The 11620-nt window shown below is 43.0% G+C and overlaps 1 protein-coding gene across 6 annotated transcripts in view; it reads left to right on the forward strand.

Moving 5' to 3' along the window:
• Positions 1 to 6080, forward strand: part of BHLHB9 (basic helix-loop-helix family member b9) — a 6258-nt gene extending 178 nt beyond the window's left edge. Inside the window, exons 1-6 of one of the 6 annotated variants that reach the window (XM_025046723.1) lie at positions 1 to 131; positions 716 to 833; positions 923 to 1024; positions 1421 to 1517; positions 2099 to 2175; positions 2501 to 6080. In XM_025046723.1, the coding sequence (XP_024902491.1) occupies positions 2786 to 4402 (1617 nt within the window). In that variant the 5' untranslated portion in view covers positions 1 to 131; positions 716 to 833; positions 923 to 1024; ... (1 more) ...; positions 2099 to 2175; positions 2501 to 2785 and the 3' untranslated portion in view covers positions 4403 to 6080. The other 5 variants (XM_025046714.1, XM_025046720.1, XM_025046738.1 and 2 more) reach the window with 5 other exon arrangements.
• The last annotated feature ends 5540 nt before the right edge of the window (positions 6081 to 11620 follow it).

An 11620-nucleotide genomic window follows, 5' to 3' on the forward strand; every position in this document is an offset into this window, starting at 1 on the left:
GGCGCGGGCCGGGCCCAGGGCGCAGGGGTGGCGAGGGAGGGTCCCCGGGCTCCTGCGGAAGCGAACCGCGCCGGCCGCTCCCCAGGCCGCTTTGCCGCTGCCCGCGCCCCGCCCTCCACGGTGTCTGTGCGGTGAGAGGGCTGTGGGCCAGGCAGCTGCGGGAGAAATGGCGGAGCGGGAGCTGGGCCGGGGGACGCCGTGAGGGTGGGGGCACGTTGGCCGCTCCGGGCCCTGAATCTGGAAAGGGGCCATTGGGCCCCGCGTCCTGGGTGATCTCCCTTCCCACAGGCGCCCGGTTGATGCCAAGTCTCCTGTCCGCGCGGTAGGTTGGCGATTTCAGCAAAAGGGGGACTGAGTGGGTAGATTAAGAAGACACCGAAGTGAAATGTTTACCCTTCTCTGAATACAAGTTTCATCGCCATCTATATTTGGGTCTTGCATGCAATGACAGGCAGGCAAATGACAGGGCGAGGAGTCGGTCGACTCTCACAGGAAGGATCCGTGTAAATAGTGTGCCGTTTAGTTCGGGATCTGTTCTCCACATCCCTGCCCACTTTACTAGGTTGAGGTAATGGCGGTTCAGAATAGAGGGAAAAGCTTTCTGAAGAGTCGTTTTAAACGCAGGGAGTCATTCTGCTGCTTTAATTTCTGGTTCTGGAAACCTAAACTCCGTCTCCAGCCACCCTTCACAGCCCCTCTCATTTTGTTTTTACAGGTAGTCCTGCAGATTTGTGGAGTTCCTGAGGGTGGCTACCTGAGGAACCATGGGAGTTGGGAGACATTTTTCTTACTTATCTCCTGATTGTTGAAAAGGAGATGTTAGGACCTGAATTGTGAGCATCTGGCCATTCACCTGATGTTTTTCTACCGTCGTCAACATATTTTCTTGTGTTTTGCTGAATGCCCCTCTCTCTTTCTGTAGGGTGTGACTTTTCTGCAGCTACAGGACTGTTCTTTGGTGTGAAGGATAGCGTCTCCGGAGGGCCCCTGCTCTGAGGGGCGGCTGGCATAGGTGGTGAATGAGGTAGGGTCTGTGTATGCATGGAGAAGGAGAAAGGGTGGGGGCATGCAAAGCTGCTATTGAAATAATCGTCCCCATTGTGGTTACTGCCTGCTTTCTAAATACAGTTGCCTATTTTCCACTACCCACGCTTGTGCCTCATTTTTGTTGGGGGGGGGTGGGGTGGGGAGGAGGGGTGTGGCCTCTGCTGGGAAAATGACTGACTTCAGAGTTGGGAGGTGTAATTAGACAAGCTGCAGATCTTAGAGGAATGTATGGGGACTCACTTGGAGTTGCAGACTGGTGGGAGACTTTTAACATGACCCTGAGTGTACAGAAGCATACGTAACAACACTTGTAAGGGTTGAGCCATCTCAATCTCTTCTGTTTTCTTTTCTCTGCCTTTTTGTCTGTCTGCAGGTTTGTTTCTTCATAGGTTCCTGTAGAAATCTGTAGGTAGCTGTTCACTTTGAATTTAATTAAGAAAGAGAACGAAGACAATTCATTTGGATCCAAGGTGAGTGTGAGCATAGTACTCCTATTGATTGGGGATGGGAATTGGCTGTCGGCAAGTGGGCGAGACCAGGTCATGTGTTAGAGCCATTGTCTTCCAGTATTCTAGACACCGCTGCCCTTAACTTTGTGTGTAGGATGCGGGTGTGGGGTGTGGCAGGATTGTGCCTGTAAGGTAACTGAAAGATACCCAAGAAATGGGGAGGGAAGCCATGAGGAGGACCAAGGCCAGAAACGTTACACAGTTGGCCCTTGAACGATACGGGTTTGAACATATGTGGATTCTTTTCATTCGACCACAGTTCGGTTGACGCGTGCAGTTCTCCTGACTGCCGCTTAAACCCAGATTGTTCAAGGTTCGCCTCTGTGGTTGGGAATCCATGTTTGCGGGGGGCCGACTTTAGTTATACGTGGGTTTTCAACTGCACGGGAGGTCAGCGCCCCTACCCCGTGCGTTGTGCGAGGGTCAACTGTATAACCAAAGCTCTAGATTTGGAAAGGCACAGGTATTGGGTTTAGAAACCAGAGTGCATATCTGCCTACCAAAACTCAGGATTCCAGTCCTCCCTGTGTTTCTGTCCATAGGTCTGCCTGCGGTTTCAGCTGTAGGGCTTATCGACGCTGGAAGCAAGGAAGGAGAAAATTATACCAGTTCAATGCAGGTTGGTGTGAGGCTGACCTGGATGGACCTATAGAGTATAGTGGTATATACCAAAAGGGCTGGATTTTCTTAGCCTCTCTCACTTTCAGCAAGCTCTCTCATCATCCCTGCTACTATTTATTGTCGGGAAAAGAGTGCAATAGTGCCTGGGGAGGACATCGTTGGGCATTAGTGGGAGTGTGGAAGGGATAAAATGAGGTAACAGTTTTCTGCGATTCCACTTCTACCCCACAGTCCATCTCTACTCTCTCGTGGCCTGTGTGGCTGTCTGCATAGATAAGCACAGTTGGAAGAGACTCAAAGCCCATTTCCTTCTTCCACTTCAGATCTATCTCCAGCGGTGGCCGTGGTGGCCTTGGAGTGGTGGAAGATGATCGCTTTCAACAGGTCTCCACTCGGAACCATCATCTTGCTCAGCCTGAGCACCTCTGCCCTCTGTCTGTGTCATTGACAGGCTGCGTGTTTGGAAAGGACCGTGAGGCTGCTGAACTGACAATTGGCTCTGCCTCTTGCTACAGAGTTTTTCTCTGACCCAGTGAGAGTGTCAAGACACGGACCTGGGACACGTTGAGAACCAAGGCCAAGGCTGTCTATATAACTGGGTTTCGGCCATGACTAGGAGTAGAAATAAGGCCAGAACTGCAAAAAAGGCTGGTATAAAAGCTGAAGCGAAGAGGGAGGTTGCTGACGTAGGCAGGCCTGTAGCCAAGACCCAGGCCAAAGCAGTAGCCAAGGCAGGGTCTCCGGCAGATGCAGTGGCAGACATGAAGGCAGTGTCTAAGAACAAGATTGCTATCAGTCCCAAAGCTGAAGACAAGGCTACTAGAGTATCTCGGTTTTGTTCTGTGGCTGAGGCTAGTGCTGGGTCCAGGTCCGTGTATAAAGATGAGGCTGGTATTGATGCCTGGTTCTGGGCTGGGGACGAGACCAGTGTTGGTTCCTGGTTCTGGAATGGAGAAGAGACTGGCGATCGTTCCAGTGCTAAGGATGAAGGTCAAGCTGATACTGGTCCCCCGGCCTGTGCTGGGAAGTCGGAGCCTGTGTTGGCTGGGCCTAGCTGCAAGGCTAGGCCAGGGGCGGAGGAGGAGGTGGAGGAGGAAGAGAACGTTATTGGGAACTGGTTTTGGGATGGAGATGAAACTAGTTTTGACTCTAGTCCTCGACCTGTGAGTAGGATAGTTAGGCCCCAGCCTGTGGATGAAATTAACGAAAAAAATAGGCCCAAGGACTGGTCTGAGGTAACTATCTGGCCCAAAGCTCCTGCCGTCACCCCAGCAGTGTTAGGATTTAGATCCCGAGTCCCCTCTGAGGCAAGGCCTCCTTCATACATTGTTCTGGCCTCAGCCGAGGAAAATACTCATTCTTTGCCTGTGGCAACAGCATGTTCTGGGAGCACTCCCTCATGCTCACAGCCTAGCCCTGAGTACCCCTTTGGTTCCGACCCTTGTATTGAGACCATAGAGGAGATCAGACGCCAGATCAGGATCAGGGAGGCGAATGGGATTAAGCCATTTGCTTGCCCTTGCAAAATGGAATGCTACATGAATTCTGAGGAATTTGAAAAACTGGTTACCTTACTTAAGTCAACTACTGATCCCCTCATTCATAAAATAGCTCAGATCGCAATGGGGATCAATAATGTTCATCCGTTTGCGCAAGAGTTCATTAATGAGGTGGGTGTAGTCACACTTATTGAAAGCTTGCTCAGTTTTCCTTCCTCTGAAAGGAGGAAAAAGGCCGTAATTACCCTGAATCCCCCTTCTGGGAATGAAAGACAACGCAAGATTGAATTACATGTTAAGCATATGTGTAAGGAAACCGTGTCTTTTCCCTTGAACTCACCCGGACAGCAGTCGGGATTGAAGATACTAGGGCAGCTGACTACTGACTCTAACCATCACCATATTGTCGCCAGTTACTTTTCAGAGCTTTTTCATTTGCTATCCCTGGGAAATCATAAAACCAGAAATCTTGTTTTGAAAGTATTTTTGAATTTGTCTGAAAACCCAGCTGCAGCCAGAGATATGATCGATACAAAGGCGTTAGCAGCATTAAAACTTATCTTTAACCAGAAAGAAGCAAAAGCCAATCTCGTTAGTGCCGTGGCCATATTTATTAACATAAAGGAGCATATCAGAAAGGGCTCAATTGTAGTTGTCGATCGCTCAGGTTATAATACACTCATGGCCATTTTCCGTGAAGTTAAAGTGATTATCGAAACGATGTAAAATGAGCCAGAAATAAAGAGAACACTTTGAACGATCGCCAAACTCTAAAAGGCTGGCTGTCCTCAAAGAGCGTTGCATAATGTTTTGTTCATTACAGTGTGCACATTATACATTCTATCTTTAACAGTATTACCTGTGACGGTGTCTAGGTTTAAGCTTGGACCATTTTTCAAATGAATATCACATCGTGAGCTGAAAACGTCTGATTTTTATCTCGTGTAAAGATAAAAGGGGCGCGTTCTAACATTTTACTTAATGAACCAGTTTATCCTAAGTAAGCTTACTTGTTCATTAGTTTCTGCTTAGATCATTTGTGGCTTCATATCGCAGAAAAAGAATATCCTTGAACATATAGTGTGGTTCAAGTAAGGCATGTGCACACTGATGCACTACCTGCATCAGATAACTCATTCTACAATACAGAAGTGGCCCGGAGGAGTCCTAGATAAAATGTAATACTCAGTTTTACAAATTTTGTTACTACATTTATAACTCTTATATTTGTTAGACTATTCATTTATGTCAGTCATCTCACAGGAGAGAAAGGAGGTAGGTGTAGGGAGGAAATATTTCCTGAGTATCTGCTCTTTTGTCAGGTACTGTGTTTACACTATATTTTACAGGTTTTTTTTTTCCTCCCCCCTTCTCGCAGTGGCCCTGTGAGTTAGATACTGGGAGTTTTTTTATTATTATTATAACTCATTATTCCGGATCACCTCCAAAGAGAATTAGGTTAAATGCTTTTTCCTAGATCCCCATAGCAGGCAGGTGGCATAGCTGATTCGTCTGATAACCAAAACCCACTCACTAAGCTACCTTGCCGTCCTCACTTTTCTTAGGTGGTGGCCTTGGAGGCTCAGAGACTGGGTTTAATGATTCTCTTTGCTGTGGATATTGTCCCTGCCAGCCTTGCAGTTCTTTACTTCCTCCAAATTCACACGTCCATCGGGGATTTGGCTTTACCTCTCTGGGATGAGTGTATGGATTTGAACTGGTCGTGTCTGGAAATAGTTGGTGCCCAAAACTATTGAATGTGTAAGATGTCAATTTGGAGTCATCGGCAAACGAAGTTTGCTGTATATCCTTCCTAAATTTTTCAATCTGTATGTACTCCCCCCAAATAACAAATCATTCTGTACATTGTGTCATACATTATAAAAGATAATTGCTTTCTTCCTCCTTGCAAAAATCATAAATTTTTTATCATTTATAACTTATTTCATATGTGTCACATGAAAGGCCAGAAGGCTCTATCTTTTACTTAGTAGACTAGCCCACTTCCTGCTTTTCTACCAGCTAAAACTGTACTAGATAAACTTCATTGGAGAAATTTAGACCCAGAACTGCAGCCTCATCAACACAAACCAGGAAAGCTAGCAGAGACGCTGCTGCCTCAACCAACATGATAGCGATTCCTGGAAGTCTATATGGTTCAGCATCCCCAGGACTTTTGGGCTATGGCTGTGATCTCTGAGGCTCTTGATAAGCATTTACAGGCCCTGGTCTGAGCCGAAGGGACTGTCTCGGTGTGTGAAAATATTGGGTTATGTGCTTTGAGATTTTTAAACAGTCAAGAAACTAAATATCCTATAAATACTGTTTGTATTGTAACCTGCTTTCCCCCAGTAACTACGTTGTGAATGTCTTTCCATGTTAATAAATACGCTTCTACAATATATTTTTGAATCACTCCATGCTTTTTGTGTGTTAACAGCATGTGCCTAATTTTCCCTTGCATATCCTCTTAAAAAACAATATGCACAAATTTATTCTCTTGTGAAAATAGGACTGTAATCTGCAACTTGCCTTTTCGTCTTTCCAATTATCTTTCCAACTTAGTATTATACATGCTTCTTATTTAACAGCTTTATTGAGATACGATTGACATACGTTAAATCATACATATTTAAAGTATTCAATTTAATAAGTCTTGGCATGTATACACCCCTAAAACCATCACAATCAAGGTAGTGCACATATCCATCACCCCCTAAAGTTTCTTCATGCCCCTTTGTAATCCCTCCCACCATACCCTATGTCTCCCCGCCCCCAGACAACCACGGCTCTGACGATACAGAATCATTCCCGTTTTCCGTAATTTTATATAAATGAAATCATACAGCTTGTATTGGGAGGGGGCTGGCTGGAGTCAGGCTTCTTTCACTCACCATAATTATTTGAGGTCCATCCACATTACATGTATCAATAGTCCTTGCTTTTTATTGCCAAGTAGTATCCCACTATATGGCTATACTACAGTTTGCTTATCCATTCACGTATTGATCGCCATTTGGGTTGTTTCCGGATTTGGGCAATGAGAAATAAAGCTGCTATCAGCATTCGCGTCCTGGTGTTTCTGTAGACATATGCTTCGCTTTTCGGTAAATACCTGGGAGTGGGGTGACTGGATCATATGGTAGGTTATACGTTTAACTTGTACATTTTCCAAAATACCATTTGACGTTCCTGCAGCAGTGTATGAGAGTTCTGATTTCTCCACATCCTTGCTAACACTTGGTATGGTCAGTCTTTTTAATTTAGCTATATATCATTGCAGACCTAATTTGCATTTCTCTAATGACTAACGATGTTGAACATCATATGCATATTTGCCATCCAGATATCCTGGGCGAAGTATGTGTAAAACTTACTGCCTTTAAAAAAAAAAAAGTGGCCGGTTCATGTTTACTGTTGATTTTAAGAGTTTCTTATATATAGTGGATACGAGTCTATTAATCAGATATGTTTTACAAATATTTTCTCCAGGTCTGTGGATTATCTTTTAATTTTCTTAAAAATGTGTGTTTTGAAGAGCAGAAGTTTTTAATTTTGATGAAGAACAATTCTTTTTACCAGTTGTGTTTTGGTGTTAAATGTAAGAAATCTTTGCCTAACCGAGGTCACAAAGATTTTATCCTATATACTGAAAGTTATACTTTTAGGTTTCACGTATCAGACTGTGATCCATTTCGAGTGTTTTGTGTACGATACAAGATATAAGTTGAAGTTCATTTTTTTGGCATAGCGATAGCCAATTTTTCCAGCACCAACCACTTGCTTAAAAGATTTCTTTCTCCACTAAGTTGCCTTTGCATCTTTTTCAAACATCAGTTGGCCCTTCCAAAGTTAGATTTTCTTCTGTCACCAAATATTTGACTCCTTTGACCCCTATTCACCTTCCCCCTCCCCCGATAATTTTTAATAAACAAACAAACAAACAAACAAAACAGTAGTCCCTAAATGTATGGGTCTGTTTCTGGACTTTTGATCCTTTGATCTACTTCTGTATCTTGATTATGATGCCACACTGTCTTGATTACTGTAGCTTTATAATGTCTTGAAATCAGGCAGTGTGAGTCCTCTATTATTTTTCAAAGTTATTTTGTTGATTCTTTTTCTTGCTTTTCCACATGAATTTTAGAATCGGCTTGTCAATTTCTACAAAAACTCCAGCTGGGATTTTGATGAGGATAGCTTTGAATCAATAGATGGATTAAGGAAGAACTGACATCGTAACAATGTTGACTCTTCTGGCCCATGAACAAAATGTATCTCTACTGATTTAGGTCTCCTTAATTTCTCTCAGCAGCATTTTGTAGTTTCCATGCAACATACCTTTTAGCATATTCTTCCCTATTCTTTAACATGTTCGTATATTTTTCCCCATGCAAATTGATGCATCCTTGTTGATATCTTTATGCTCGTTTGAATATTTCTGTATGATAAATGCCTTGAAGCGGAACTGCTTTGTCCAAGATCATGAAAGGCAATGCTCTCCAGCTAAAAACCACCAGGAACATGCTTGTATTTGAACAAACCGAGTTACAGAGAGGGGGGACACACACCGTGGGGAATCATGGAGTGCTTCAATAAAAGGGTTTAGAGATGACTTATTATAGGATTGGGACTTGTGTTAGGTGATTTGGGAGAGGATTTAAGGAATCGAGGCTTTGCTGTAGATAGAAAGCTCTCAGGAAGCAGGAGTAATTCTATCATTTGTTATCCAAATCACTCTTACTCTACAAATGGGAAAGACTAGACTAAGGCAAAAGTGATAGGTAAAGAAGTTAGCAGTCACTCATAATAGCCAGATTAGGGGGATCTTTGGTCATTTTTGTGATCGAGACAATGTTTCTCTGTGTTCATACATGGTTACAGAGTGCTCCTGTCTTTGTCTTGATACATCAAGTCACAGAGTGGCCTTATCAGATGTTAATGTTCTGTGAAACTGTTTATATTCAACAAGAAATCACCAAGGCCTAGTTGTGAGTGCGAGGTTAGCGCCTGAATGTCAGGGGCTGCTTTTCCTCTTCTCGTGGACATTTACAAATTTCGATATATATTACTTAACTGGCCTTTAAAACATATCCTCTCAACCCATGGAGCACGAATGTCTATTTCTTTATATACTCGCCAACATTCAGTATCAATATTTTCAATCTTCGCTGCTCTCAGAGGCCAAAAACAATCATCTCTGTGTTGTTCTTTATACCATTTTAAAGGTTACATAACAGTCTGTATTATGGATGTGACAATTGGATCACAATCATCCTGTCGATTTCTTTTAAAAAGTGTCTACTAGGATTTTTATTAGGATTGCATTGAATCTATAGACTAGTTTGGGAGAATAGGTATCTTAACAATACAGAGTCTTCCAAACAATGAAGATGGTACGTCCTTCTACTTATTTATGTCTCCTTTAACTTTTTAAGCAATGTCTTGTAGTAGTCAATGTACAGGGCTTGCACATCCATGGACAGATCATTCCTAAGTATCTCACGCTTCTCGTTGCTATTGTAAATGGCAGTATTTTTAATTAAAATCTTTGTATTTTATTTTCATTAAACTATCAGAAGCCAAATAAATGTTCGACAGAAGCTGTTGAGAAATCTTTTCGGTAGAAAACATAAGTTACTCTAGGATGCAAAAAGTACTTGATGCATAACATGCATTTGCCTGTACTTACAAGTCAGCTTTTATCTGTTATTGTCAATCTACTGAAACTAGGGAGAAAAATGTTCCAGAGGCAATTCTACAAGGTTATCTCCAGAAAAATCCATCACTAAAATAGTTTAGTGGCTTTGAAAATTTATGTGCATGGTCAGAAATGAATCTGTTGAATTATGGGGAGTTTTCTTTACACTCTGGCAAATCTACCTCAACGAATTCCTGGGATCTTGGGTGGTGAGACAAAATGGTGGGTGGGAGAGTGGATGGAGGAGGAGGAGAGAGAGATTGCCGGGAATGTTTATTATGAAGAATACTTGAAATTAATTACTGTGCATTATGCCAGTCCTTTTAATTTCCAGCACATATTGGGACTCAATCAGAGTGGATATCGTTTATTTTTCTCCATCTTTACTCAGCCAACATGGTTACTATGGTGACTCGGTTACTGCAGTGGGACTTGACGTGGTCCAAGCATCCAATTATGATTCTTGCTTGAGTCACTTGTTACTACGGTTTCTGTCAAGTATTGCTTTTCCCATTCTGCCATTCCTTCTAGAATTATTAGTTAGCATTAGACTGTAGGGTTGAGCTTTCCCTATCCCCTCTTGTGAATTAATTAATCACACCTAATTAATTAATTAAAACTAATTAATTAATCATAACTAATTAATTGTTTTCTACACCTAATTAATTAATTAAAACTAATGAATAATCATAACTAATTAATTAATCATAACTAATTAATTGTTTTCATTTATATAGGTGTGACCCTTAGATTCCCATTTTCTCTCAAAGGATTTATTAAAATTATATATTTTAATGCTCAAATGGTCTCAGAATTGGCCAGTGTTAGCCCTTCAAGTTGGTCTCTGTGACCATTTGACACCTCTGTCAACTTCCTTAAGCATGTATGTTCTTCTCTGAGCCTGTCTCCCATCTGTAGAACGAATGATGCACACCTCAGAGCATTGCCTTGAGGTCTTAGAGAGAAAACGTCTGAAAATAATAATATGCAATGTGTGGCATCTAGTATACCCTCACCAAATTTTATTTCTCCATTCCTACTTTACTCCTTTATTCTGTCAGTGTGATACCTCCGCCATTAGCATCATAGCATGAATACCAGAGAGAATACTTGGACATGTAACAGCGAGCAGGGATAAGCCCACGTTTCCACGACATGTGAGCTTCAGTGTCACTGCTGTGAGGGGAGGAGGGTGTGTGGTGGAGCTGGGGGAGAGGCAGAGTGTCATTGCACAGCTTCCAGTGAACTGAATGGAGACAGTTGAGCACATCCTCACCCCTTTTCCCTGCATTTCATGTGCTTTTCCCATTCTCTCATGTTCCTCTCTATTCCACGTGCTGTCTCATCCTTCTAGTAGTACGTCAGAGAGGTATGGACTCCGAGCCCCAGGAAAAGGGCAGATGCAGAAGAACTGAGTGTGATGTCAAGTGTGCCAGACAGGTTCCTGGAGCAAGAATGAAGAGATCAAGGTCCCGTCGTTGGGACACTTCAGGAAAGTCACCACCCTTTCCTCGAGCCTGATCTCTACAACCAGGTAGCAATACCCAGTGTTCCCAACCACCCAGAAACATTGTGGAGTTTTAAGTGTGATTCAAGTGGGAAAGCTATCTATGGTCATAGGCGGGAGGGAGGGACCAGTGCACTTTTGAGTAATTACATTGACAGAGGCACCCCAGATGGCACAGAACTCTGCCTGGTACACATTAAATTAATGCTACACAAATGTCAGCTGTTTAGGTCAGGATTTCTGCAGGTGTGGTCCATGGGCCACTTTATTGAAATTATCAGGGAGTGCTTGTTACAATTGCAGATTCCTGGACCCACTCCACGTAGGTAGGGCGGGAAGTACTTTGATACTTGAACAGTTTCCCAGTTGGTCAAGGTACTCATCCAAGTTTGAAAAGCACTGCTGTAGATTAACTCCAAGGTTTTCTTAAATTTTTGAATCCTTTAATGTCTAACTTATTTGCCAATTTCTCCTGCTACTCAGCTTTAAATATGTGTCATCTCTGAAGTGTCAGATAGGTAGCCATCCCTTCATTTGTGTAAAATTAAGTCAGTGGTTTATATGCGAGGCACTGAACTAGGCACTGGGAACGCAGCACAGAGAACAAGACGGGCAGGGTTTCTGGTGTTGCATTCTAGTTTCACAAAACGAACGCGACAAGCAGGTAAACGCATCAATAAGTGGGGCGATTCCATATGGATGTGAGTGCTTCGAAGAAAACGAACATGTAGACGGA

The sequence above is a fragment of the Pteropus alecto genome, unplaced genomic scaffold (assembly GCF_000325575.1).
Source record: "Pteropus alecto unplaced genomic scaffold, ASM32557v1 scaffold151, whole genome shotgun sequence".
Taxonomy (NCBI): domain Eukaryota; kingdom Metazoa; phylum Chordata; class Mammalia; order Chiroptera; family Pteropodidae; genus Pteropus; species Pteropus alecto.